The 26,047-nt window shown below is 47.8% G+C and overlaps 2 protein-coding genes across 2 annotated transcripts in view; both read right to left on the bottom strand.

The window, feature by feature from the left end:
* Positions 1-774: 774 nt before the first annotated feature.
* Positions 775-3,040, bottom strand: LOC120390521 (IgGFc-binding protein-like). Its single transcript, XM_039513251.1, has 4 exons — positions 3,018-3,040; positions 1,622-2,195; positions 857-1,126; positions 775-801 (listed from the first exon to the last, which is right to left on the bottom strand). Exons 1-4 carry the CDS (start codon positions 3,038-3,040, stop codon positions 775-777), a joined length of 894 nt encoding a protein of 297 aa, XP_039369185.1.
* Positions 3,041-3,548: 508 nt separating this feature from the next.
* LOC120390520 overlaps positions 3,549-26,047 on the bottom strand; it is a 33,641-nt gene continuing 11,142 nt past the window's right edge. The window contains exons 3-8 of the mRNA XM_039513250.1: positions 23,110-23,503; positions 22,241-22,992; positions 12,786-14,057; positions 8,912-10,114; positions 7,478-7,818; positions 3,549-3,584 (exon numbers count right to left, since the gene is read on the bottom strand). Of these exons, the coding sequence (XP_039369184.1) occupies positions 3,549-3,584; positions 7,478-7,818; positions 8,912-10,114; positions 12,786-14,057; positions 22,241-22,992; positions 23,110-23,503 (3,998 nt within the window). The remainder of the gene's footprint in view (positions 3,585-7,477; positions 7,819-8,911; positions 10,115-12,785; positions 14,058-22,240; positions 22,993-23,109; positions 23,504-26,047) is intronic.

Here is a 26,047-nt window from a genome sequence, read left to right as displayed (position 1 = left end):
GAAGGCACCATCTGCAGTCCAGCCACCAGGTCTGAAGGACTGGATGCCTCAGAGAGACCAGATGATGGGATACAGACAATCTCTCTCCAAGGCCTAAGGTTCCAGTTTGGGTCTTGGATTCATGGTTTCACTGCTAGCTTTTTGTTTTGAATCCAGGTCAGTAGTGGTTAAAATTCATTCCCAACTTATGGCTTCTGTGGGACGAGTTGGTGGGTTCCCAGCCCAGTTCCTGATGTAAAAATGTCACAATTTGAAGCCACCCAGTCCAGGCTCTGATTATGTTCCAGTCTCAGCAGGGAAGCCCGGGACTAGACGGGCCATAAAGTACACTACATCGCTAGACAGTATTTCTCTGGCCCAAGGTACACCACACTGATGGCGCATGTAGTAGGGACAGCTCCAGTGGCCACTACCTGTGTTGTATCCATCCCTTGGATAGAGGACATCTTTAAAAAATGTTCTGCAGAACAGGATAATCTAGTGTTTAGATCAAAATTTACCAGCCAACAAGAATTAACAATCCCCATGGGGCAATCATAATTGAACATGGAGGACTCACGGCAGAATTCCTTAGTCCTCCAGCGATGCACTATAGCTCCAGCTTCCTGACATGCCTCAGCATACGCAGCAACAGCATGACAAATGTTACTCTCCCGCCCACTGAGGACGCAATAGCCGTACACGCAGTCCATGAAGTATCCATCGGGGTCCACTTTGCTGTGACATTCTCTGAAGGGGCCACTCTTGTATAGGATGAGCCCACACTGCACTCTGCTACCTCGTTGTTGTTTTCAATAGCTTCTAGACTTGCGCAAGGTGGTATCATTACTGCAGAGCATCCTGGAAGGTCTCCTACCTTCCAGCTCTGGCCAAAGCTGATGGGGTTGGGTGCCAGCGTGCCATCCCTCATAAGCATGTCATCCTTACTGTCCATGTTAAAATTGCCACACAGACCACACACGGCTCCCGTGTAGGTAACTGGCAGAGTCACCGTGGTGCGTCCTGACCACCCAGCATAAGTAATGCTGAGGCCAAAGTCTGTCTGGATCACTGTGGCCCTGCCATTTCTATACATAGTGATTTTCTTATCGAGGTTGAAGGGAAGATTAATCAGGAAACTGTTCACCTGTAAAAGCAAGACACATGGGATATGAAAAATCGTGCACCTGTGGTGGAACCTCTCGCCCCAGCACAAAGCTCCAGCCCATGGTTATAATAATAATCTACCTCTTGAAATCTTTGTCCCATCTGGCCTGCTCTCTCCTCTACAGTCTGCCTGAAACCCTGCTCTCCAGACTAGGAAGGATCCTCCAACCAGACTTTCATTTCCTCTGGAATTGGCTATTGCAGTTCCCTCCTCTGTGTGCTACCTGAGCCCCAGCTCCCAAGGTTCCCACATATGTTGGATGCTATTAACACTTTCTCACACAGACAAAGTGTAACCACATCACCCCAACCCTCAAGCTTCTCCATTGGTTGTCCATTCACATCGGAATCCAGTTAATATTTGACCTGTTTTTTAAGATCCTTCTATGCTTTTTCTGCAAACAAAGAGGTAGTGTATCACAAAGGCAACTTTCCAGAAATGTTTTAGAAACTAGATGTGGTTTCTGAAACTCACCATGATTTTCCCAGGGAATTGATTGCTGACCCTGATGTCAGTTTCATAAACCTTGATCTGTACAGGAGCAGTACTGTTCTCCTGGAAATAGACTTCAAAGTCCACCAGTCCCTCTGCCTTCTTACACAGGGCAGTTAGCTGGTAGTGGCAGGTGCCTTGGAAGTTGTATCTCTGTCCATCAAAGGTGGCATAGTGCAGATTCCTTGTCACAGAGCAGGTGGCGTAGCTAGAGGGGTAACAGCCCCTTATGCCATTCACTAGCCCGCACCTCTCTGAACGTTTGCATTTAGCAGCCACACATTCGACTTGTCTAGTGGCTGCGTTGCACATGCACCGTGTCCCACATGCCTCATCGACCCAGAAGCTCTCGTTGGGGGCAAAGGGGCGTCCCTCAAATAGGCACCCACAGCTGCCCTTGGGGACACATTTGCCTGGCTCAGCACAAAACCGTCCTTGCACTGACAGCTTTCCACGCAGGGTCTTGGCAGCTGCTGGGGCTGACGGGTCCACACACGTGGCTGGGCAGGCTGTTCCACAGAGCTGGTACTGGCTGTTCTCCAGGGGCACTCCATGGCTGGGAGTGAAGGACCCACAGATTTAGCAGCAAACCCTCTCCATGAAAAAGCAGTATTTAAAATATAGAGACAGGGACGTATCTAACAGGGCAAAGAGAGCTCTCAGTCCCACTCACCTCAAGATAGGGTGACCAGACGTCCCGATAAAATCAGGACTGGCCCAATATTGAGCAGTTTGTCCCACATCCCAACCAAAGTACAGTTGGGACACCATTTGTCCTGATATTTTGTTTTGGGCGCAGCGGCACTTTTTTTGTGCTTATGCTCACCCGGCACGCTGACTGTCTTCGGCATTTTGGCGGGTACTTCTTTCTTTGGCAGCAAGATTTATTACCCGCTTCCAAATTGCTGCCAAAGACTGTCAGCGACTGACGGACCCACAGCTGAAGTGCCGCTGAAGACCTGGACATCCCAGGTGAGTGTAACAATTGAAAAGGCACTCCCCCTACGGTGGTCCGATATTTTGGATTTATCATCTGGTCACCCTACCTCAAGAAGAGTCAATGATGCTCATCACATTGTAGGAGGTGCCTGGCACCTTAAAGGATCAGGCCGATAAAGGGATGATTGATTTAAAATTGGCATCATCTTATCTCAGATTCCCATTTGTTATCGACAGATGTTATATATTCACAGTGAGAGCCATCTTAGAAATACCATAGACAGATAGGCAGAGATACTGTAGGTACAGTACAACCAAGAATCCTCATATCCCAACCACTGCTCAAAGCACTAGGCCACACTCCCTCCTAAGGAGAAGAATAGAATCTGCCGACCCCCAGACCCATTTATATAATGTTAGCATTCAAATCTGTACTCACAGCATCTGGCCAGCTGCCTCCATTCCCCAATCCTGACCCCCTCCACCTGGCAGGCATCCGCGTAGGCCTTCAGGGCCTCACACAGGGCCTTCCTGTAGCCCTCGTTGTGGCTCAGATCATACACGCAGTTGTCAAAGTAGACTGTAGGATCCACCTTGCTGTGGCACTGGCTGAAGGGCCCATCTGAGACCTTGGTTATCAGGCCACGAGGCCTCCTCCTTGTACTTTCTGGCTATGCTGGGGGCACAGGGTCTGCAACCTCCAATGCAATCGTGCCAGCAAAACTGATCCTCATCTTCCACTGCCAAGCTTTGCTCCTGGAGAATGACACTGGGCTCCTGATCCTCGGCTGGGGTCCAGAAGTCATCAGATTGATCCCCATTATAGTTGCCGCACAGGCACAGGCTGTCGGAGAAGTCGTTAGGGACGGTGACCCTCAGGTGGTTGTTCCAGTCATAGGACACCCTGAGGTTGAAGTTGGTGCGGAGGATGAGGAGGTGCCGCTCTGATAGAGCCGAAGGGCCCCATTGTTCAGGAGATGGGTAAGTGAGCCCTGGTATTATTCACCTTCATGGTGAGAAAGAAAGGGCAAAGGTCACAATTGATGGCACTAGTCTGTCATCTACATTTCATTCTGACCTTTGCTCAGATTAGCAATGGGGCCCATCCAAAATTTTCAGTGAATCTGGTCCCAAATCGGAGCCAGAAATAGTTTATAGCATCATGTTAGAAAGAACTGGCTGGAGAAAAGTAATTCTTTATGGTGGAGGATCTCAATATTTTGAAAATTGGTTCTGTCCCAATTTAGAATAAATCTAATCAATTGCAAAATTTTCTCTGAAGGGAAATGGAGCCCCAGCTCTGGGGAAGTCATCATGGCAAGACGCCAAAGAGCCAGGTCAGCAAGCTGGGAGAAAACTAGGTGGGTTTTGGAATTTGCATGGTTCCCATCAGAACATCATTGAAATTGGACCATCTCTTCAAAGCCTTTTGATTGTGACAAATTGGCAAATACTGAAGAAAAACTATTTCATTGGGATTTAAAAAGGACTAAGACTAGAAATTGGGAGAGTACAATGGCTCTGGTTAGAGCCGTTAGGGAGCCACTCCTGTGAGGGAAGGGTCTATGGTATTGCCAATCTCAAGAGATCAGACCCTAAAACTCATGTTCACCCGCTCCTGCTTTAAGAGGCTTAAAAGAGCCCAGGGAGAGGGCTGTGGCAGGGAAGGAAAGGGGCTGATTGGGGAAAGCAGCCTCAGCTGGGGGCCGCGTCCCAATCAGGCCAAGGCTGGCTTAATGAGGGTCCAGCTGGTCCTTATAAGAGGGCTGGGGCCCGAAGACAGAGGCAGAGTCTCTCTCTCTCTAGCAATACAGAGAGAAGGGCCTGGCTGCCGGGGAGCTGAACAGGGTACCAAGACTGGAGCAGGGTGGGGGGAAGGCCAGAGGAGCTGGGGAGCTCCAGCCTAGAAACCCCCCAGGGTGCAGGCCTTGTAAAAGGCCAGAAAAAGGTACTGTGGGGCAGGGCTAGGAGAAGGCCCGAGGGGCTGGGGAGCTCCGGCCTAGAAACACCCCAGGCTCCAAGCCTTGTTAAAGGCCAAAGAAGGTATTGGGGTTGCAGAGGGCAGCCCAAGGGCAAGCAGAGGCAGCAGGTCCAAAACCCCCATTGCAAGTGATGAGTGGCACATACACTGCAGTCTGCCCCGGGGAACGGGGACTAGGTGATGACTGGCAGTGGCCATAGCCTGAGATGAGGGTGGGGGGAAGACCCAGATCTGTGGGGGAACTGCTAGGGGGAAGCACCCTGGCCTGAAAGGGGCACTGGGGTCCAGGAGGGACTTGGGCCCAGTGGCAAGTGGGACACTGGCCTGCAGAGGGCGCTCTGGAGCTGAAACTGCTAATTCCCTGGACAACCAGGAGGAGGCACCGCAGGAGTGAGTCCCTGCACTGTTACAGGTCCCAAGGCATAAAGAGCTTTTTTTAAAGGACTACACTGTGATTTTCGGCCTGTCTTTTGATGTTAGAACTTTCCCTGCCCATCTCAGTGCGTGTCTGTGACAATTTGTGTTGCCCACTCGCCTAAATTTATAGGGAAGGGATTTTGGTCCCTATTGCAGGAGCTGTCACCCCCACATTTTCCTGTTCCTGTGCAGTAATTAATCCTGTCCCCAGTCCCCTCTTCTGTTCTCTCTGCGCCCATTCCTGACCCCAGGGCACCAGGTTTGTAAAATTTTTGGTGGTGCCCAGAATGGGTCCACACAGAGCTGTCCCACCGTGGACCCAGTGCTTTGGGAGGCCCCACGTTCAGGGGGACATGGGATCCAGGGTGGCCTGGGAGGTTAGCAGGGGGCCTGGCATCTGCAGCAGTGAGCGACTTGGTTGTCCCAGTCTGTCCTATGGACGGGAACGGCTCTGAAAATATAAGCTCAAACATTGGTGGAGCCAGGACCATGTTCCTGAATATTGGTGGAGCAGGGGCACCACGGGCCCATATAACTCGCTGCCTATGCCCACCCCATCAGTTCAGCCACCTCAGTAACCCGCCCATTACCCCCCCACCAACAGTCCCACACCCCAGCACAGCGCCCCACTCCCCACCGCAGCAGTATAGGTCCCCTCAGTTCAGCGCCCTAGCCCCCACCTCCATCAATCCCCCCTCAGTTCAGTCCCAGCCCCTGCCCCCCACCCCATCAGTTCAGCCCCAGCTCCCGCTCCCACCCCAGCAATCCCAAACTCCCACCTGCTCAACTCAGCCCCCCACAGCCTCTCCTCTGCGCATCCTGGGATTCTTCAACCCCCCTCCAGTCCCAGAGAGGCCTGCAATGAATTGGGGGCATCTGCTGGGGCTCCTCACCCCTATTTGCCCCTTCCCAGGGTGGGTGCTGGGGGAGGAAGAGCATAGGAGCTGTCCCGTCCGTTGCTCATGGGACAGGGGAAGGAGGAGCAGAACCACCCTGGGCTCTTTGCTCCCAGAATCAGAGCGGTGAGGAGCGACTTTACTGGCTCCCAGCGGGGCTGGACTTCGCCAGGGAGCTGGAGCATCTTGCGCCATCACCAAATGAGCCCCAGGCCCCGGCCAAACCCCGGCACTTGTGAAAAAATCACAAGACTGGCAATGCTGGGCCTGTGTCAGCGAGAGCCATTAGGGATCAGCTCCTGTGGGGGAGGGGGCCGCGCTGTGTAGAGCCGTGAGGGAGCAGCTCCTGTGGGGGAGGGGGCTTCATTGGTTGGAGCTGTTAGGAGCAGCTCCTGCGGGGAAGGAGCCCTGTCGGTTAGAGCCATTGGGGAGCAGCTCCTGTGTGGGAGGGGGCTGCATTGGTTGGAGCCATTGGGGAGCAGCTCCTGTGGGGGAGGGGGCTGTGTCGGTTGGAACCATTGGGAGCAGCTCCTGTGGGGTGGGGACTGCGCTGGTTAGAGCCGTTGGGATCGGCTCCTGTGGGGAGGGCTGCGTTGGTTAGAGCCGTTAGGAGCGGCTCCTGTGGGGGAGGGCTGCGTCAGTTGGAGCCATTAGGAGCAGCTCCTGTGGGGAGGGAGCTGTGTCAGTTGGAACCATTGGGAGCAGCTCCTGTGGGGGTGGGGACTGTGCTGGTTAGAGCCGTTGGGAGCGGCTCGTGTGGGGAGGGGGCTGCGTCGGTTAGAGCCGTTAGGGAGCGGCTCCTGTGGGGAGGGGCTGCATTGGTTAGAGCTGTTAGCGTGCGGCTCTGGCAGGGAGGGCTGTGTCAGTCACAGCCGTTGTGGAGCACCTCCTGTGGGGAGGGCTGTGTCGGTTAGAGCCGTTAGGAGCGGCTCGTGTGGGGAGGGAGCCATGTCAGGTACAGCCATAAGGAGCAGCTCCTGTGGGGAGGGGTCATGTCAGTTGGCGACGTTAGGAGCAGCACTTGAGGACAAGAGGTCTCAAGGAGATGTCTAGAATGTTCTGCGGCCCCTGAGGCACCTCGGTTAGAGCAGGATCTGTAAAGCAGAGCCCCGACCTGCCTAGATGTGCCTTAGTTTCCCCGTATCTTACAGCTGAGGCAACATCCTCCTGGATCCAGGAGTGGGGATGCTCCTCAGGTGGGGTCTCAGAGGGATCCCTGTTACGTTAGAAATTACCAGGGAACTTGTGGAAGGATGGACTCAGCGGAGCTGGATTTGCCCACAATTGCTGGGGTACTGGCCCTGCTCCTGCATGACGTGCCAAGGGAGACATAATGCCCAAAGTCCTCAGGTCTACAGTTTATCTGGCATAGTACAGCAGATCCCATGTGCTTGTGACAGACCAAACACCTCCCCACACCAAGTCACCCACTCCTCTCCCCTCAGCGCAGCACCATGCTGAGGAATTGGGGTCAGTGCAACTCTGAGAGGACAGCACCCCTGACTAACCCCTCCCCCACACCACTCTGTGCCACACAGCACCCGCTAACGCCACACTGGGAAATTGTGCATAGCAGCGGGGTGGAGATGTGCACCCAGCACTCACCCTCACAAAGCCGACCTCTGCCCTGGCCACTGTGATGGTAACGCCATCCACCTGGATGGTCAGCGACCCAATGTATGACACCTGCATGTTCCCCCTCTTCCCACTCTCAGCCGTGATGTCAAAGGAGTGCGGGTCGCAGTCACAACCACAGGTCTTTGCCACGGTGTAGGTGCAGGTGCCATGGATGTCATACAGTCGGCCATCAAAGGTGTGGTAATGCAAGTAACCCCCAGCCCAGCACGTGGCTGCAGAAACTGGCAAACACTCTGGCTGCCCATCTATCATCTTACAAACTGTTCCTTCCTTGCAGAGGACCACACTGCAGGATGGTGTCGGAATATCTAGACAGAAAGATCATTGAAAGACAAGAAACACCAGACTAATCAGTTACATTTGCAAGCAGAGAAGGGCTGAGGGACAGTGGGAAAAATCAGAATTAAATTGAGTCTCAACAGAATCCCACAGCCTGTCTGAAACAGACGAGATGATCGATCATTCTTTCCTTTCCTTTTCTTTTTTTAATTAATCATGGTTACTAGCGTAGTGCCTAAGACCCACCTGAGAATGGGACCCGATTGTGCTCGGTGCTGTGCAAACCCAGAGCAGCAGACTGCCCAATTGAAATAGACAAGACAGCTATCTGTCCATTTGTCCCCCCACCTCACTGACTATATCTTTCTGTCACCCTTTCTGTATCTGTCCATCTATATCTATCTGCCAACTCCCTTTATATCTGTCTATCCATCTATAACCTACCACCCCCTCTATATTGATCTATCAACACACAAACATCTATTTAGTCCCATACATATGCCCTTTGCACCATTCATAGAATCATAGAATTGTAGGACTGGAAGGGACCTTGAGAGGTCTTCTAGTCCAGCCCCCTGCACTCAAGACAGGACTACGTATTATCTAGACCATCCCTCACAGGTGGCACAAAGGAAACAGAAACCTATGACAAGTCTCCTGCTGGGAAATCACTGGCATGGATGGGACAATAGAAGGCGTACAGCCAGCAGAACAAGTTCCTACTTCTCTGTTCCCGCAATACCCAGTGCAGGGGGTGGAGCAGAGAGGAGGATGTCATGGGCAGCACGGAGCAGGAAAGGAGAGTAGCTGGGATGTGATGGGCTCTGACAATGCTCAGCTGACTTATGACCCATAGGGGACAACAGTCAGTGCGCTCAATTTAGAGCAGCCCCCAGGCTACACCCAGGGAGAAGAACTCGGAGTGTGATCAGCTCCCTTAAAGCTGTCACCCTGTCCTGTTATTCACAACTGAAGCCCAACAGGGCAGAGACTCTGACCCAACACGTTTTTTCATCTTTCAAGCTGAAATTCTGTAATATTATGGGTCAGAGTTCAAGGCTAAATAAAGGTGGTGAGAGAGTGAGAAGTGGGAAAAGACATAACTAAAACTACTTTACTCACTGCTTGCACCGATAGCTGCTGAGCCATACCCAGGTTTGGATGCAATCCCAATGCTCAGAAGTCCAAAAGGAGATGTGGGGTGCTCCATAGTTTGTCTCTTAAACCCTTTGCCAAGGTTGTATTCAGCCCAAGAGAACACTGTGCCTGGAATTGGCCTCCATGCAATGACTCCCAAGGGTTCCTTATCAATGGTGATGCCACCAGATTCTGATGTTTCGGCTGTTATAATTGCGTAGTTATCATACTGGTCCTGTCCATGGATGTTATAGGTCTGGCAATAGCTAGAGACATCTGGGATCATCAGGAGGAAGGGATCATACGCTATTTTCCCTTTGCTTCCACCGGCACAGAAGAAGACGACTTGGATCCCAGCACTAGCAGAGATGTACAAGGGATTAGGGAATTTGATTTCAAATGTCACAACCTGCCCAGCAACCAGGTTCCTTGTGGCTCTCGCCCTCCCAGACTGATAATCAATGTGAGTGTGTTGGGAAGCAGCCACATACACCAGGTCAAATTTGGGTTGGAAGGATAAAGGAGGTACAATGAATGTGGTGCCCCAGCCAGACACCGGCAGTAGTTGCTCACTCACGTAGTCACATTTGGTGTGCTTTGCAACACATACATGTCCACTATAGACGGCCACGGGATTCTGGGACACGATCCTGGTGCCAGATAAGTCATCACGGCTTTGCAGCTGGACAGCCTGGTAAGCTCCAAGTGAGATGTCCAGTTTTGTCCCTGCTGTGTAGGCTTTTCTTTGGAAAGTAACAGCCCCTTTGAGGTAAATTTCAACAGTGGTGGGATCCTTCCAGGCTACTACAGCAAATTGCTTGTCAAGACCATCTGGATTCCCCAGTGGAGTCACCACATAGTATTCTCTCCCAAGCTTATCCTCAGGGTACACTACAGTGGTATCAGCCGTATAGGCCTTGTAGTTCAGAGCAAGGATGGAAATCTCATGATCAGCACGGATGATGACCGTGTGATTAAATATGTTGCTTCCTGCCAGCTCCACAAACGCTGGGATCATCACAGATACTGTCTGTTCTGGATTTGCAGTGACAGTAGTAAAAAAATCTGCTTTATTTACTGAGATGGTGACGAACGTCCCAGGGATGTAGCCAGTGATGAACAACTTGAAGTCTTTATTGCCATAACTTGGTAAGAGATTCTGCATGAAAACTGTGATAAATTCTGTCCCTTGGGGGCATGAGCAAGAGGTACTGGGAAGATCTGGAGGTTGAACAGTAGGGGCAGCACCAGAAATGCCTAGGTAGAGGAGACAAATACAAAAGAGCATCACAAACCAGGACACCAACATTTTATGAGGCCTGCTCTTGTCGTTTGGTGCCAGCCTTCTTAGGACTGATAACAAGGAGCACAGACATGGGAATGGGAGTCAGGGCTCCTGGCTTCTAACCCTGGCTCTGGGAGTGAATGTCATTGGTACGTTTTACAAGGCCAGCTGTACCTCATCTCTTCCTCTCGTCTCTCATATTCACCCTCCAGATGAATATGAGACCTAGCGCTGTCTACACGAGGACTTAGGTCAGCTTTCCTATGAGATTCAGGAGTGAGGATTTTCACATCCCTGACTGACGTAGTTAAACTGGCCTGACTCTCTAGCAGAGACCAGGCCTTGGAGTCTCAGGGTCCCATCTGCATTTCTTCTGAGAAGTGCATTTCCCCCAACCTCAACCGATTTTCCTGGGCAGACAAACTTCACCCTAGTCTACACACTGTGGTTGTCCCAGTATAACTATTTTGGTTAGGGGGGTGATTTTATACAAATAGAGTTATATGAATATAATCCCTGTATGGAGCCAGTTATACTTGCCTAAAGTCCTGTCTACATGACAATGTTTTACCTGTTGTACAATATAGTTATACAGGTATTATTTTACTGGTATACCGTGCCAGTGTGGACACTTGTATATCAGAATAAGTGCCTTATTCCAGTTTCATTTACACGCTTCCCAAGCAACATTAGCTAATGCAAAAAAGGGCGCTCTATAAGGCCATGTCTACACTACAGATTTCAGCCTGCATAGCTGTGTTAGTCAGGAGTAGGAAGAGGTGTCACACTTGATGAATATAGTTATGCCAGCAAAAGCCTCTAGTGTAGATACAATTTATGCCAACAAAACTGCACTTTTACTGGTACAGGTTATTTCACTTGGGCCAGATTTACACTACTATGGTTGGTCTACACTGGAAAATTAGATTGACCCAGCTATGTCTCTCAGGGGTATGAAAAGTCCATATCCCTGAGCAACATACTTAAGACCCCGTGTAGGCAGCGCTAGGTGGATAACAGTGGGAGAGCCCCTCCCATTGCTGTTGATCTACACTGTGCCACTGTAGTGTTTTAAGTGTAGACATCGCTGAGTGTAGTGTGGAGATCAGAGTTTAAAGTGCAGAGTTTTGCTGGCATAAGTGTATCAGCTCGAAGTGTACAAAAATCACACCCTTAATTGATCCAGCTATGCCAGCAAAAACCCCGGTGTAGACACACTTTGTACTGGCAAGATTCCTTTTGCCTGAACAGCTTATGTTGCTCAGGAAAGTGGTTTAACTAAACCAACAAAAGAACTCCTCTTGCCAATATAAGTGGCATCACCACTTGGGGGTTTGCCAGCTATACTGGCATAACTGCACTGAAAAAGCTTTTGTTGTCCAGTAGCCCAAGGGCTAGTCTGCAACAAGCTATACTGGCAAAAGCCCTGTTTTGTTAGTAAATCTGGGTCCATCCTAGAAGTTCTTTGCTAGTACAGCATACTGGTACAGCTATACCAGTAAAGTGCTCCTAGTGTGGATCTTGCCTAAGAGTGTCTATTCAGGGGGTTATACTAGTATAACTTTATTGGTTTATATTCAAAACACAGGTTATACCAAAAAATCCCATGAAGACAAATACTTGTGCTAGTAAAGCTTATTTTTTGCCCAGACAGAATCATAGAATATGAGGGTTAGAAGGGACCTCAGGAGGTCATCTAGTCCAACCCCCTGCTCAAAGCAGAGCCAATCCCCAGACAGATTTTTGCCCCAGATCCCTAAATGGCCCCTTCAAGGATTGAGCTTACAACCCTGTAGTTAGCAGGCCAATACTCAAACCACTGAGCTATCCCTCCCCCTCTAGTACTCGTACAGCCCTTTGTGTGTCACTGTTATAGCTTTAAAAAGCTCACACTTACCTCACCCTCTATATTGATCTATCAACACACAAACATCTATTTAGTCCCATACATATGCCCTTTGCACCATTCATAGAATCATAGAATTGTAGGACTGGAAGGGACCTTGAGAGGTCTTCTAGTCCAGCCCCCTGCACTCAAGACAGGACTACGTATTATCTAGACCATCCCTCACAGGTGGCACAAAGGAAACAGAAACCTATGACAAGTCTCCTGATGGGAAATCACTGGCATGGATGGGACAATAGAAGGCATACAGCCAGCAGAACAAGTTCCTACTTCTCTGTTCCCGCAATACCCAGTGCAGGGGGTGGAGCAGAGAGGAGGATGTCATGGGCAGCACGGAGCAGGAAAGGAGAGTAGCTGGGATGTGATGGGCTCTGGCAATGCTCAGCTGACTTATGACCCATAGGGGACAACAGTCAGTGCGCTCAATTTAGAGCAGCCCCCAGGCTACACCCAGGGAGAAGAACTCGGAGTGTGATCAGCTCCTTAAAGCTGTCACTCTGTTCTGTTATTCACAACTGAAGCTCAACAGGGCAGAGACTCTGACCCAACACGTTTTTTCGTCTTTCAAGCTGAAATTCTGTAATATTATGGGTCAGAGTTCAAGGCTAAATAAAGGTGGTGAGAGAGTGAGAGGTGGGAAAAGACATAACTAAAACTACTTTACTCACTGCTTGCACCGATAGCTGCTGAGCCATACCCAGGTTTGGATGCAATCCCAATGCTCAGAAGTCCAAAAGGAGATGTGGGGTGCTCCATAGTTTGTCTCTTAAACCCTTTGCCAAGGTTGTATTCAGCCCAAGAGAACACTGTGCCTGGAATTGGCCTCCATGCAATGACTCCCAAGGGTTCCTTATCAATGGTGATGCCACCAGATTCTGATGTTTCGGCTGTTATAATTGCGTAGTTATCATACTGGTCCTGTCCATGGATGTTATAGGTCTGGCAATAGCTAGAGACATCTGGGATCATCAGGAGGAAGGGATCATACGCTATTTTCCCTTTGCTTCCACCGGCACAGAAGAAGACGACTTGGATCCCAGCATTAGCAGAGATGTACAAGGGATTAGGGAATTTGATTTCAAATGTCACAACCTGCCCAGCAACCAGGTTCCTTGTGGCTCTCGCCCTCCCAGACTGATAATCAATGCGAGTGTGTTGGGAAGCAGCCACATACACCAGGTCAAATTTGGGTTGGAAGGATAAAGGAGGTACAATGAATGTGGTGCCCCAGTCAGACACCGGCAGGAGTTGCTCACTCACGTAATCACATTTGGTGTGCTTTGCAACACATACATGTCCACTATAGACAGCCACGGGATTCTGGGACACGATCCTGGTGCCGGATAAGTCATCACGGCTTTGCAGCTGGACAGCCTGGTAAGCTCCAAGTGAGATGTCCAGTTTTGTCCCTGCTGTGTAGGCTTTTCTTTGGAAAGTAACAGCCCCTTTGAGGTAAATTTCAACAGTGGTGGGATCCTTCCAGGCTACTACAGCAAATTGCTTGTCGAGACCATCTGGATTCCCCAGTGGAGTCACCACATAGTATTCTCTCCCAAGCTTATCCTCAGGGTACACTACAGTGGTATCAGCCGTATAGGCCTTGTAGTTCAGAGCAAGGATGGAAATCTCATGATCAGCACGGATGATGACCGTGTGATTAAATATGTTGCTTCCTGCCAGCTCCACAAACGCTGGGATCATCACAGATACTGTCTGTTCTGGATTTGCAGTGACAGTAGTAAAAAAATCTGCTTTATTTACTGAGATGGTGACGAACGTCCCAGGGATGTAGCCAGTGATGAACAACTTGAAGTCTTTATTGCCATAACTTGGTAAGAGATTCTGCATGAAGACTGTGATAAATTCTGTCCCTTGGGGGCATGAGCAAGAGGTACTGGGAAGATCTGGAGGTTGAACAGTAGGGGCAGCACCAGAAATGCCTAGGTAGAGGAGACAAATACAAAAGAGCATCACAAACCAGGACACCAACATTTTATGAGGCCTGCTCTTGTCGTTTGGTGCCAGCCTTCCTAGGACTGATAACAAGGAGCACAGACATGGGAATGGGAGTCAGGGCTCCTGGCTTCTAACCCTGGCTCTGGGAGTGAATGTCATTGGTACGTTTTACAAGGCCAGCTGTACCTCATCTCTTCCTCTCGTCTCTCATATTCACCCTCCAGATGAATATGAGACCTAGCGCTGTCTACACGAGGACTTAGGTCAGCTTTCCTATGAGATTCAGGAGTGAAGATTTTTCACATCCCTGACTGACGTAGTTAAACTGGCCTGACTCTCTAGCAGAGACCAGGCCTTGGAGTCTCAGGGTCCCATCTGCATTTCTTCTGAGAAGTGCATTTCCCCCAACCTCAACCGATTTTCCTGGGCAGACAAACTTCACCCTAGTCTACACACTGTGGTTGTCCCAGTATAACTATTTTGGTTAGGGGGGTGATTTTATACAAATAGAGTTATATGAATATAATCCCTGTATGGAGCCAGTTATACTTGCCTAAAGTCCTGTCTACATGACAATGTTTTACCTGTTGTACAATATAGTTATACAGGTATTATTTTACTGGTATACCGTGCCAGTGTGGACACTTGTATATCAGAATAAGTGCCTTATTCCAGTTTCATTTACACGCTTCCCAAGCAACATTAGCTAATGCAAAAAAGGGCGCTCTATAAGGCCATGTCTACACTACAGATTTCAGCCTGCATAGCTGTGTTAGTCAGGAGTAGGAAGAGGTGTCACACTTGATGAATATAGTTATGCCAGCAAAAGCCTCTAGTGTAGATACAATTTATGCCAACAAAACTGCACTTTTACTGGTACAGGTTATTTCACTTGGGCCAGATTTACACTACTATGGTTGGTCTACACTGGAAAATTAGATTGACCCAGCTATGTATCTCAGGGGTATGAAAAGTCCATATCCCTGAGCAACATACTTAAGACCCCGTGTAGGCAGCGCTAGGTGGATAACAGTGGGAGAACCCCTCCCATTGCTGTTGATCTACACTGTGCTACTGTAGTGTTTTAAGTGTAGACATCGCTGAGTGTAGTGTGGAGATCAGAGTTTAAAGTGTAGAGTTTTGCTGGCATAAGTGTATCAGCTCGAAGTGTACAAAAATCACACCCTTAATTGATCCAGCTATGCCAGCAAAAACCCCGGTGTAGACACACTTTGTACTGGCAAGATTCCTTTTGCCTGAACAGCTTATGTTGCTCAGGAAAGTGGTTTAACTAAACCAACAAAAGAACTCCTCTTGCCAATATAAGTGGCATCACCACTTGGGGGTTTGCCAGCTATACTGGCATAACTGCACTGAAAAAGCTTTTGTTGTCCAGTAGCCCAAGGGCTAGTCTGCAACAAGCTATACTGGCAAAAGCCCTGTTTTGTTAGTAAATCTGGGTCCATCCTAGAAGTTCTTTGCTAGTACAGCATACTGGTACAGCTATACCAGTAAAGTGCTCCTAGTGTGGATCTTGCCTAAGAGTGTCTATTCAGGGGGTTATACTAGTATAACTTTATTGGTTTATATTCAAAACACAGGTTATACCAAAAAATCCCATGAAGACAAATCCTTGTGCTAGTAAAGCTTATTTTTTGCCCAGACAGAATCATAGAATATGAGGGTTGGAAGGGACCTCAGGAGGTCATCTAGTTCAACCCCCTGCTCAAAGCAGAGCCAATCCCCAGACAGATTTTTGCCCCAGATCCCTAAATGGCCCCTTCAAGGATTGAGCTCACAACCCTGTATTTAGCAGGCCAATACTCAAACCACTGATCTTTCCCTCCCCCTCTAGTATTAGTACAGCCCTTTGTGTGTCACTGTTATAGCTGTAAAAAGTTGCTTCAGACCAGTATAGCTTATTCCCTTTCCTGTATAGAAATAGCTGCATACTACAGGCCAAAAATATCCATTCAATAATTCCTGAATCATATGGCATTGCCCCTAACTCTGCCCCCTTCATAGATTGGTCATTGAATGTTTTGATGATGAATGTACACTCCAGAATACCACTTTTCATCCAAGCCCTGGTCTACACACAGATTTTGTACTGATATAACGATGTTGGTTAGAACTGTTATGCCAAATTACCAATACCAACCCCTAATGTGGACACAGTTCTTTCAACGTGAAGGTATCTTACTCCTCGTCTACACTACAAAATTTTGCCAGCATAGCTGTCAGTTAGAAATGTGAAAAAAAAATCACACCACTTAGCCGATCTATGCTAACAAAACTCCTGGTATAGACTTACAACTATGCCAACAGAGAAGTGCTTCTATTTGCATAGCTAATGTTATTCAGAAAAGTGGTAAAGCAGATCTCTTTCTGCTGCTTTACCACTAGGGATCTCTTCCAACATAGCTATCTAGTTCATGGTGCTGTAATGTAAACAAACTTATGCACTTATTCTCTTTCCCTGACAAGAAACTGGGTGTTGTGTATTTGGTTGTCATGGGTTTTGTTACTATGGCAACTGAGTTAGCTCTCTGTCTCTGTAAATAAAATGGAGGTTTTGGTTAGCTGTCTGCTCTCTGGCCTCAAGTGATTGCTTCCTACACCGGCTGCCCCAAGGATACAACTCTGGCGACGAGGGTGAGATCCTGGTGCTGCTCCAGTAACAGAAGGAAGTAGAAGTCAAGGTAAAGACCAAACAAAGAAAAAAAGCTGCTTGTTGCACTGACTGTGAAAGTGAAACTAAAAATCATGGCTACTCTGACCAGGCCCCTGGAGCCTTTTGATGAGAATACAGAGCAGTGGCATGTGTATACTGAGCGTTTTGAGCTTTTTGGTATTGCAAATGACATTACAGAAGCAAAGAAGGTGCCAATATTCTTAACTGTTGTAGGGGCTAAAACCTACTCTCTGCTACGCAGCTTACTACACCCTGTTAAGCCTGAGACTAAATCTTACAGTGATATTGTGGAAATCCTGGGGTCTCATTTCTCCCCAAAACCACTGGTAATTGCTGAAAGATATAGGTTCCACAAAAGAGACCAAAAGGAAGATGAAACAGTTGTACAATTTGTAGCCATTTTAAAAAAGCTAGCAGAACACTGTGAATTTAAAGAGATGTTAAATGATGCCCTGCGTGACAGGTTAGTGTGTGGCCTCTGCAGTGAAGCTATACGGCAGCGCCTACTGACAGAGGCTCAGCTTACATTACAGAAGGCTGTTGATATTGCTGTCTCCATGGAACTGGCTACAAGGGAGGCACAATACATCGGTGCATCCCTAGGGTGCAAAAGTGTCACAAGAACTGACCCACAAAACAGTGCAGAGTCAAGAATGTTACCGCTGTGGTAGCTGGGTCACCAGGCATCAGAATGCTGGTGTAAGGACCTGGTGTGTCGACACTGTGGCAAAGGGACACATTGAGTATGCCTGTAAACAAAAGAAAAAGAGGCCTGTGGTCTGGCCGACAAAAAGAGGAACCTTGCATACCCTAGAGCAGACCCAGGATGATCAAGGTGACACCTCCTCACAAGAGGAAGTGCCACTGCATGTTTTGTCTTTGGCAGCGAGCTCACATGAATACTGGGTAACCCCCTTATTGGAGGGCAAACCTATACGCATGGAACTAGACACCGGTGCAGCTGTCTCGCTGGTTCCGGAGACTGTGTATAAGGAAAAGCTACAGCATCTTCCGCTTAAGGCAACAAAAACTGTTCTGAAGATGTATACAGGTGAAACTGTGCCCATGTTGGGCACTATTGATGTTAAGGTGGAGCTCAATGGACAGGCGGCTAAATTGCCACTGTTTGTGGTGAGAGGTGACTACCCAGCCTTAATGGGTAGGTCTTGGCTTGGGAAGATTCAGCTGAACTGGGCAGAAGTGCACCGGATGACTAAAGAAGAAACCAGTCTAACCCCTATACTAAGGAAACATGCTGCTGTTTTTGGAGATGATTTGGGAAGTATGAAGGGAATCACTGTGACATTGAACATTAAACCTGGCAGTCTACCAAAATATCTGAAAGCCCGAACTGTGCCATATTCCATCAGGCCAAAAGTTGAAGCAGACCTGGAGCGCCTGGTCACCAATGGAGTCCTAATACCAGTTACCCATAGCTCATGGGCCACTCCTATCGTTCCAATAATGAAGAAAGATGGCTCTCTCTGGATTTGCAGTGATTTTAAAGTCACTGTCAACCCAGTGTTGTGTGCAGAGCAATACCCGCTTCCCCGCATCAATGACCTCTTCGCAGGCCTGGCTGGGGGACAAAAGTTCAGTAAGATTGATCTGAGTCAAGTATATTTACAGATGCACGTCGATGAAAAGTCCCAAGAGCTGTTGACTATTGTGACTCATAAGGGGCTTTATCGATACTGTCGCCTACCCTTCGGAATCACATCGGCTCCCACCCTGTTCCAGAGGGCTATGGACCAGATCTTGTGTGGCTTGTCAGGAGTTCAGTGCTATCTGGATGATATCCTGGTCACTGGAAGAAATGAAGAGGATGACTTAAAGAATTTAGAGGCTACCCTACAAAGACTGGAAGAGTATGGCCTACGAGTTCGCAAAGACAAGTGTGAATTCTTCAAGCCCTCTGTTGAATATTTGGGGCACATCATCGATTCTGCAGGTCTTCATAAGGCCCTGCAAAAGTTAAAGCTATTGTGGAGGCTCCCCCACCTCGAAATGTAAGCCAGCTACGCTCATTTCTAGGACTACTGAACTATTATGGAAAGTTCATCTCACAGTTAGCCACACTGCTAAAACCACTTCATGAGCTCCTTGGGCAGAACAAGGCCTGGAAGTGGAGTGAAGCCTGTGATGTTGCATTTAACAAAGCTAAGGATGCATTGTTAAATTCTGAAGTTCTAACGCACTTTGATCCATCCTTACCCTGCAATTGGCCTGCGATGCTTCCCTTATGGAGTGGGAGCGGTCGTGTCACACATTATGCCTTCGGGAGAAGAAAGACTATTGCTTTTGCTTCACGCACTCTAAGCAAAGCAGAAACTAACTACGCCCAAATCGAACGTGAGGCATTAGGAATTGTTTTTGGAATTAGGAAGTTTCATCAGTACCTGTTTGGGCGAAAGTTTACTCTTCTTACAGACCATGGACCTCTGACATCAATTTTTGGACCCTACAGGCATTCCCCATTAGCTGCTAGTCATATGCAACGTTGGGCATTGATACTTTCTGCACACACATATGAAATCAAATATTGGAAATCCACTCTGCACGGCAATGCAGATGGCCTCTCAAGGTTGCCTTTACCGGTCAAACATCAAGATAGTGCCCAAAAGGAAATCTTCTACTTTGAACAGGTAGAGAATACACCCATCACTGCTGCTCAGATAAAGAAGGCAACCCGCGTTGACCCAGTATTATCCCAAGTTATGGACCTGGTGATGCATGGAAAATCTCGACAAACCTCTCCGGTCTCACCCGACCTTGTTCCCTACATGTCCAGGCGGACAGAGTTATCGGTCCAATCTGGTTGTTTGTTGTGGGGGAGGCGTGTCATTATTCCACCACCCCTGAGATCACAGATGTTAGAACAGCTACATTCCGGTCACTGTGGAATAGTGCGCATGAAGGAAATTGCACGAAGCTATTTTTGGTGGCCTAGATTGGACAGTGCTATTGAAGAGAAGGCAAAAGCTTGTATGTCATGTCAGGGTGTAAGAAATGCACCCCAGTGGGCACCCCTACACCCATGGGACTGGCCTGAAAACCCGTGGCAACGTATTCACGTTGACTTTGCTGGCCCCCTTGAAGGAAGCATGTTCTTGGTGGCAGTAGATGCCCATTCTAAATGGCCAGAAGTCTCTATAATGCAGTCCACTACTGCAGAGAGTACTATCCAAAAACTACAAGGACTCTTTAGTCGTTTTGGTCTGCCAGAACAACTTGTGAGCGACAACGGACCGTAGTTCGTCTCTCAGGAGTTTCAAAATTTTATGAAGGCAAATGGGATACACCACATCACGTCAGCACCATATCATCCGTCCACCAACGGATTAGCTGAAAGATTTGTGCAGACAATGAAAAACGCTTTGAAATCAGCAAAGGGACAACACTCCATTCAAAAGCGTCTGGATACCTTCTTACTTTCCTATAGAAACACACCTCATGCTACGACCCAGGCTTCCCCAGCCTTTCTAAAGGGGGGAATTGTTGGTGCCACTAGGCCTGAGTAAACCAAAGTTGTGACTTTGGGCCTGAAGTGAACCAAAGTTCTTACATGCTGTGAACTTTAACCAGCCTGCATGCTAACAGCCTAGAAGCAGAATTTGTGAGAGTCAGCTTTTTAGCAGATAGCTGCAGTTCCGCTTAAACTAGCAATAGTAGTGAGAAGGCGGGAGAAAGAGGGGGAGAAGGCTTCATGCGTCTGTGCTGTTCTGTGAAGGCCAACAGATAAGCTTATGGATGAGAACGTTTTCTAACACGCTGAAATGTAATGTTTTAAGTAACTGCTGTTGGGAAGGGAGGGTGAGGGGAAAACCGAACAAAGGCTTACACAAACACGGGGGGTATAAATGTTGGGACCCCGCCTGTGAGCGGGCGTGCAGGATTTGAGAATGCTTTTCTCCCGGCCACCTTAGTTGGGGCTCAATTAAGCCTGGGTTTGCTTCTCCAGCCGGGTGTGATAATTAGTGCGACGCACACCGGGCAACGAACCACTGTTGCTCCGCCTCGGGCTCTTTGAGCCGGCAACACTTTCCTATAGAAACACACCTCATGCTACGACCCAGGCTTCCCCAGCCTTTCTAATGATGGGACGACAGCTGCGCACTTGCTTTGATCTGCTGAAACCTTCTGAACCCAGACAAACTGTGCAACATCAGCAGCAATATCAAGTCATCAGACAGGCACCCAGAGCAAAAGACCGAACCTTTAGCCCAGGGCAGCCAGTTTTGGCTCGGAATTATACTTCCAGAGCTAAATGGGTCCCGGCCACAGTCATCACTCAAACAGGACCTGTTTCCTATACAGTCCGGACTGCAGAGAATCTTACCTGGCGGCGACATGTAGATCAGCTGTTGCCAGGTCATGCCAGTCTTCAGGACCCATCTGCAGTTGAGGGGTCTGACTTCACCCCTCCTGGTGAGACACCGAATCATGAGTCACCTGTTCCTGACTGTTCTCCTCCATTACTGCTGGCAGCTGAGATACCCCTTTGCCCAGCACGAGCTGATACCACCTCCTCACCTATTCGTGCTGCGGACCCTGAGCCCCTAGTACTTTCGGGTGCAACAACACCAGAAGTTCGCCATAATCCACTTAGAGACAGAAGGCCTCCTCATCGGCTGGATCTTTAGTTAGGGTGAACCCACGGTTATGGGGCAAAATAATCCCCAGGGTTTAGCCGGGAATGGAGGCAGTCTACCCTCCTTCTCTAGTTTAGTGTGTGTTTTATTTAGGGGATGTTCTTATTAGGGGGGAGGAATATGTTGTGTATTTGGTTGTCATGGGTTTTGTTACTATGGCAACTGAGTTAGACTATTAAGGGATAGCTCAGCCGGTTTCAACCGGCTGAGTGAGCTCTCTGTCTCTGTAAATAAAATGGAGGTTTTGGTTAGCTGTCTGCTCTCTGGCCTCAAGTGATTTGCTTCCTACACCGGCTGCCCCAAGGATACAACACTGGGATAAGCACCTTTTATACTGACATAACTGTATCCACACTAGGGAGGTTGTGTTTCTTTAGCTATAACAGTATAAAATGGTACAACCAGTTTGGGCAATCTAGGTGAATGGTTGGGGCTACTGTCTGGGTGGTTTGGTCCATTTCCTTTTAATGCTTCTTATTTGTGATCTTTATTGATGTATCTCCATGGCAGAGAAGGGGGACCAGTTCCCTCCTGCTTCACAGGGGATTTGTTTACCAGAAACCCCCTGCAGCTTCACAATACACTTAGAGGAGAGGACACAGAAATCATATTTCAGTCATGTCTCAAAATATACATTTGGTATCTATTTTTCAGTGATCTAGTGCTCAGAGCATGAGGACTGAGAGGCAAGTCTCCTGGGTTCTATCCTTTGACTCTGAGAGGTGTGTTGTCCAATGGAGGGGTTGGGAAGGAAGGGAACAGGGAAAGGTGGAAGGCAGGCTGGGAGGGTGAGACTGACTATCACATATATTGTACTTACCACCAATAGCTGTGGAGCCATATCCAGCCTTCTCTTTAATCCCAACACTCAGGACACCAAATGGGGAGCTGGGGTTCTCTATGGTGTGGTTGCTAAACCCACTTCCCAAGTTGTACGTAGTCCAAGAATATGCTGTGCCTGGAATAGGCATCCACACAGTAAACCGTAGTGGTTCCGCATCAATAGTAACATCAGCAGTCTCCGCCGTCTTGGCTACAATCATAGCATAGTTCTCAAACAGGTCCTGTCCATGGATGTTATAGGTCTGGCAATAGCCAGAGACATCTGGGATCATCAGGAAGAAGGGATCGTACACGATTTTCCCTTTGCTCCCACCAGTGCAGAAGAAGGCGACTTGGATCCCAGCACTAGCAGAGATGTACAAGGGATTAGAGACTTTTATTTCAAATGTCACAACCTGCCCAGCAACCAGGTTCCTTGTGGCTCTTGCACTCCCAGACTGATAATCAATGCGAGTGTGTTGGGAAGCAGCCACATACACCAGGTCAAAATTGGGCTGGAAGGATAAGGGCGGTACAATGAATGTGGTGCCCCAGACAGACACCGGCAGGAGCTGCTCACTCACGTAGTCACATTTGGTGTGCTTTGCAACACATACATGTCCACTATAGACAGCCACGGGATTCTGGGACACGATCCTGGTGCCGGATAAGTCATCACAGCTTTGCAGCTGGACAGCCTGGTAAGCTCCAAGTGAGATGTCCAGTTTTGTCCCTGCTGTGTAGGCTTTTCTTTGAAAGTAACAGCCCCTTTGAGGTAAATTTCAACAGTGGTGGGATCCTTCCAGGCTACTACAGCAAATTGCTTGTCGAGACCATCTGGATTCCCCACTGGAGTCACCATAGTACTCTCTCCCAAGCTTATCCTCAGGGTACACTACAGTGGTATCAGCCGTATAGGCCTTGTAGTTCAGAGCAAGGATGGAAATCTCATGATCAGCACGGATGATGACCGTGTGATTAAATATGTTGCTTCCTGCCAGCTCCACAAACGCTGGGATCATCACAGATACTGTCTGTTCTGGATTTGCAGTGACAGTAGTAAAAAAATCTGCTTTATTTACTGAGATGGTGACGAACGTCCCAGGGATGTAGCCAGTGATGAACAACTTGAAGTCTTTATTGCCATAACTTGGTAAGTGATTCTGCATGAAGACTGTGATAAATTCTGTCCCTTGGGGGCCTGAGCAAGAGGAATCTGGAATTTCTACAGGTGACACTGCGATGGAGATATTAGCAACACCTGTAGAGACAGAAAGACGGAGGAGATAGGCATAAAACCCTGCCCCAATTCTGTCCACTCCTACCTTATGAGACACTCTGTTTGTTTTTATTGGTTTCAGAGTAGCAGCCGTGTTAGTCTGTATCCGCAAAAGAACAGGAGTACTTGTGGCACCTTAGAGACTAACATATTTATTTGAGCATAAGCTTTCATGGGCTACAGCCCACTTCTTTGGATGCATAGAATGGAACATATAGTGAGGAGATAGATATACACATACAGAGAGCATGAAAAGGTGGGAGTTGTCTTACCAACTCTGAGAGGCCAATTAAGTAAGAGGGAAAACTTTAGTGGTGGTAATCGAGATAGCCCAGTACACACAGTTTGACAAGAAGATGTAATATATGCCATCATGTGCCAGCAATGCCCCTGTGCCATGTACATTGGCCAAACTGGAAAGTCTCTACACAAAAGAATAAATGGCCAGAAATCTGACATCAGGAATCATAACATTCAAAAAACAGTAGGAGAACACTTCAACCTCTCTGGTCACTCAGTAACAGACTGAAAGGTGGCAATTTTGCAACAGAAAAGCTTCAAAAACAGACTCCAACAAGAAACTACTGAACTTGAATTAATATGCAAATTAGATACCATCAATTTAGGTTTGACTAGAGACTGGGAATGGCTGAGCCACTACACACATTGAATCTATTTCCCCATGTTAATATCCTCACACCTTCTTGTCAAACTGTCTGAAATGGACTATCTTGATTATCACTACAAAAGTTTTTTCTCTTAATTAATTAGCCTCTTAGAGTTGGTAGGGCAACTCACATCTTTTCATGTTCTCTGTATGTGTATATATATCTCCTTACTATATGTTCCATTCTATGCATCTTATGAAGTGGGCTGTAGCCCATGAAAGCTTATGCTCAAATACATTTGTTAGTCTCTAAGGTGCCACAAGTACTCCTGTTTTTATTCAGTATCAATTTTATTATGGAGACTTTATTACGGCAGTATTCCAACCCCAAACATGAAAAAATCATGAGTCACCTTCCAAAAAATCATGAAATTTGGCTTCAGATCTTTAGTTGGTTTGTTTTTAAATAATTTTAGTGCTCTGTTTCTCTGCCTCCTGTTTTCTGAACCTGAGGTCACACTTTTTCCAATGTTTTATTCACAAACACTTTTTTTTAAAAAAATGGAAGCTGAGATTCTCCTATAATTCATTGATTTCAGTAGCTGGGTCTTAAGAAACCTGTCAAATACTCTTCTGCATGGGCATGTCGATACGGGCTAGAGCAGGTTGAAAACGAAATAATCTGACTCATGGATATTTCCCTGACTTAAAGTATCACATTCTCTCTACCCTACTCAGTCCATTAACATTGTTCCTTTTCCTGAGTATTCAGACAACTGCCTCGCATTCATGAGACTGTTTACAAATTTCCAATGTCTCACAAAGTTTAGTAGAATAAGACTGACCTAACATGCATGCTCATGACTCTCTCTAGTGTCACAGAGGCTACAGGACCTGTTACTGTCTCACAGCTAAAGGAGTTCAAGTGGTACAGGCCTGTGCTCTTGGTACTGAAGGTAAGCAGGCCATTTATCTGGTCTGAAGCCAGGCAGTTCTGTTTCTCTGGGGCTTGTCCTCTGTCCGGTACTGAGGCAAAGCTAGGTATGGTTTTCTCCAGTATCACGGACTGGGGATGCCATTTTGAAGAGCACACCAGTCCATCCCTGCCAGCGTGAACTCACATGCACCGTGCATAACAGATCATGGCAGCAGGGGAGGGCCCATGTCATTCCTAGAAGTAACAGCATGTCTGGTATTCTGGGGATGCTCAGTAGCTACCCTAGCTGAAGGTCTAAGGTTTGATCCCCTCTGTCAACTACCTGCATATATGGCTTCTATTTGCCCAAGTTCCATTCCCCTACTCCTCTGAGCCAGTCAGCCCCCTACACACACATGAGGCTAGATATGAAATCATGCCTGTGATAAATGAAAGGGGGGAAGAGCTCCCTTCTATGGACAGCCAGTTAGCTATACAATTCCTCTTAGTAGCTGTTCTCTACTTGCTTTACCTATGAAGGGTTAACAATCCATCAGGTAAAAGGAAAGGAGTGAGCACCTAACCAAAAGAGCCAATGGGAGAGCTAGAACATTTTAAAATTGGGAAAAACCTTCCCTTTGTCTGTGTGTTGTGGTTCTCTGGGGAAGAGGGGAACAGGGAACAATTATGCTGTGAGAAGCTTTAAGCCAGATATGAAAATCATCAGATCCTATCTAGAACTACTTTTTACAACCCAAATATGTAAGTAGATCAGGAATGTCTAGAAAGACGCAATTAGGGTTATTTCTTTTATTTTTTATTGGCTTGTGGACTCCACTGTGCTAACCCCAGGTGCTTTTGTTTTGCTTGTAACCTTTAAGCTGAACCTCAGGAGAGCTATCTTGATGCTTAAATTTTATAATCGTTTCTTTTTAAATCTAGCAAAAGCCTAAGTTCCAGATGTATTTTCTTTCTTTTTGGTTTTAATAAAATTTACCTTTTT

The sequence above is a fragment of the Mauremys reevesii genome, linkage group 24, assembly GCF_016161935.1.
Source record: "Mauremys reevesii isolate NIE-2019 linkage group 24, ASM1616193v1, whole genome shotgun sequence".
In the NCBI taxonomy this organism is placed as follows: domain Eukaryota; kingdom Metazoa; phylum Chordata; order Testudines; family Geoemydidae; genus Mauremys; species Mauremys reevesii.
Note: the sequence above shows the minus strand (reverse complement) of the source record. Positions and strands in the feature narration are given on the sequence as shown.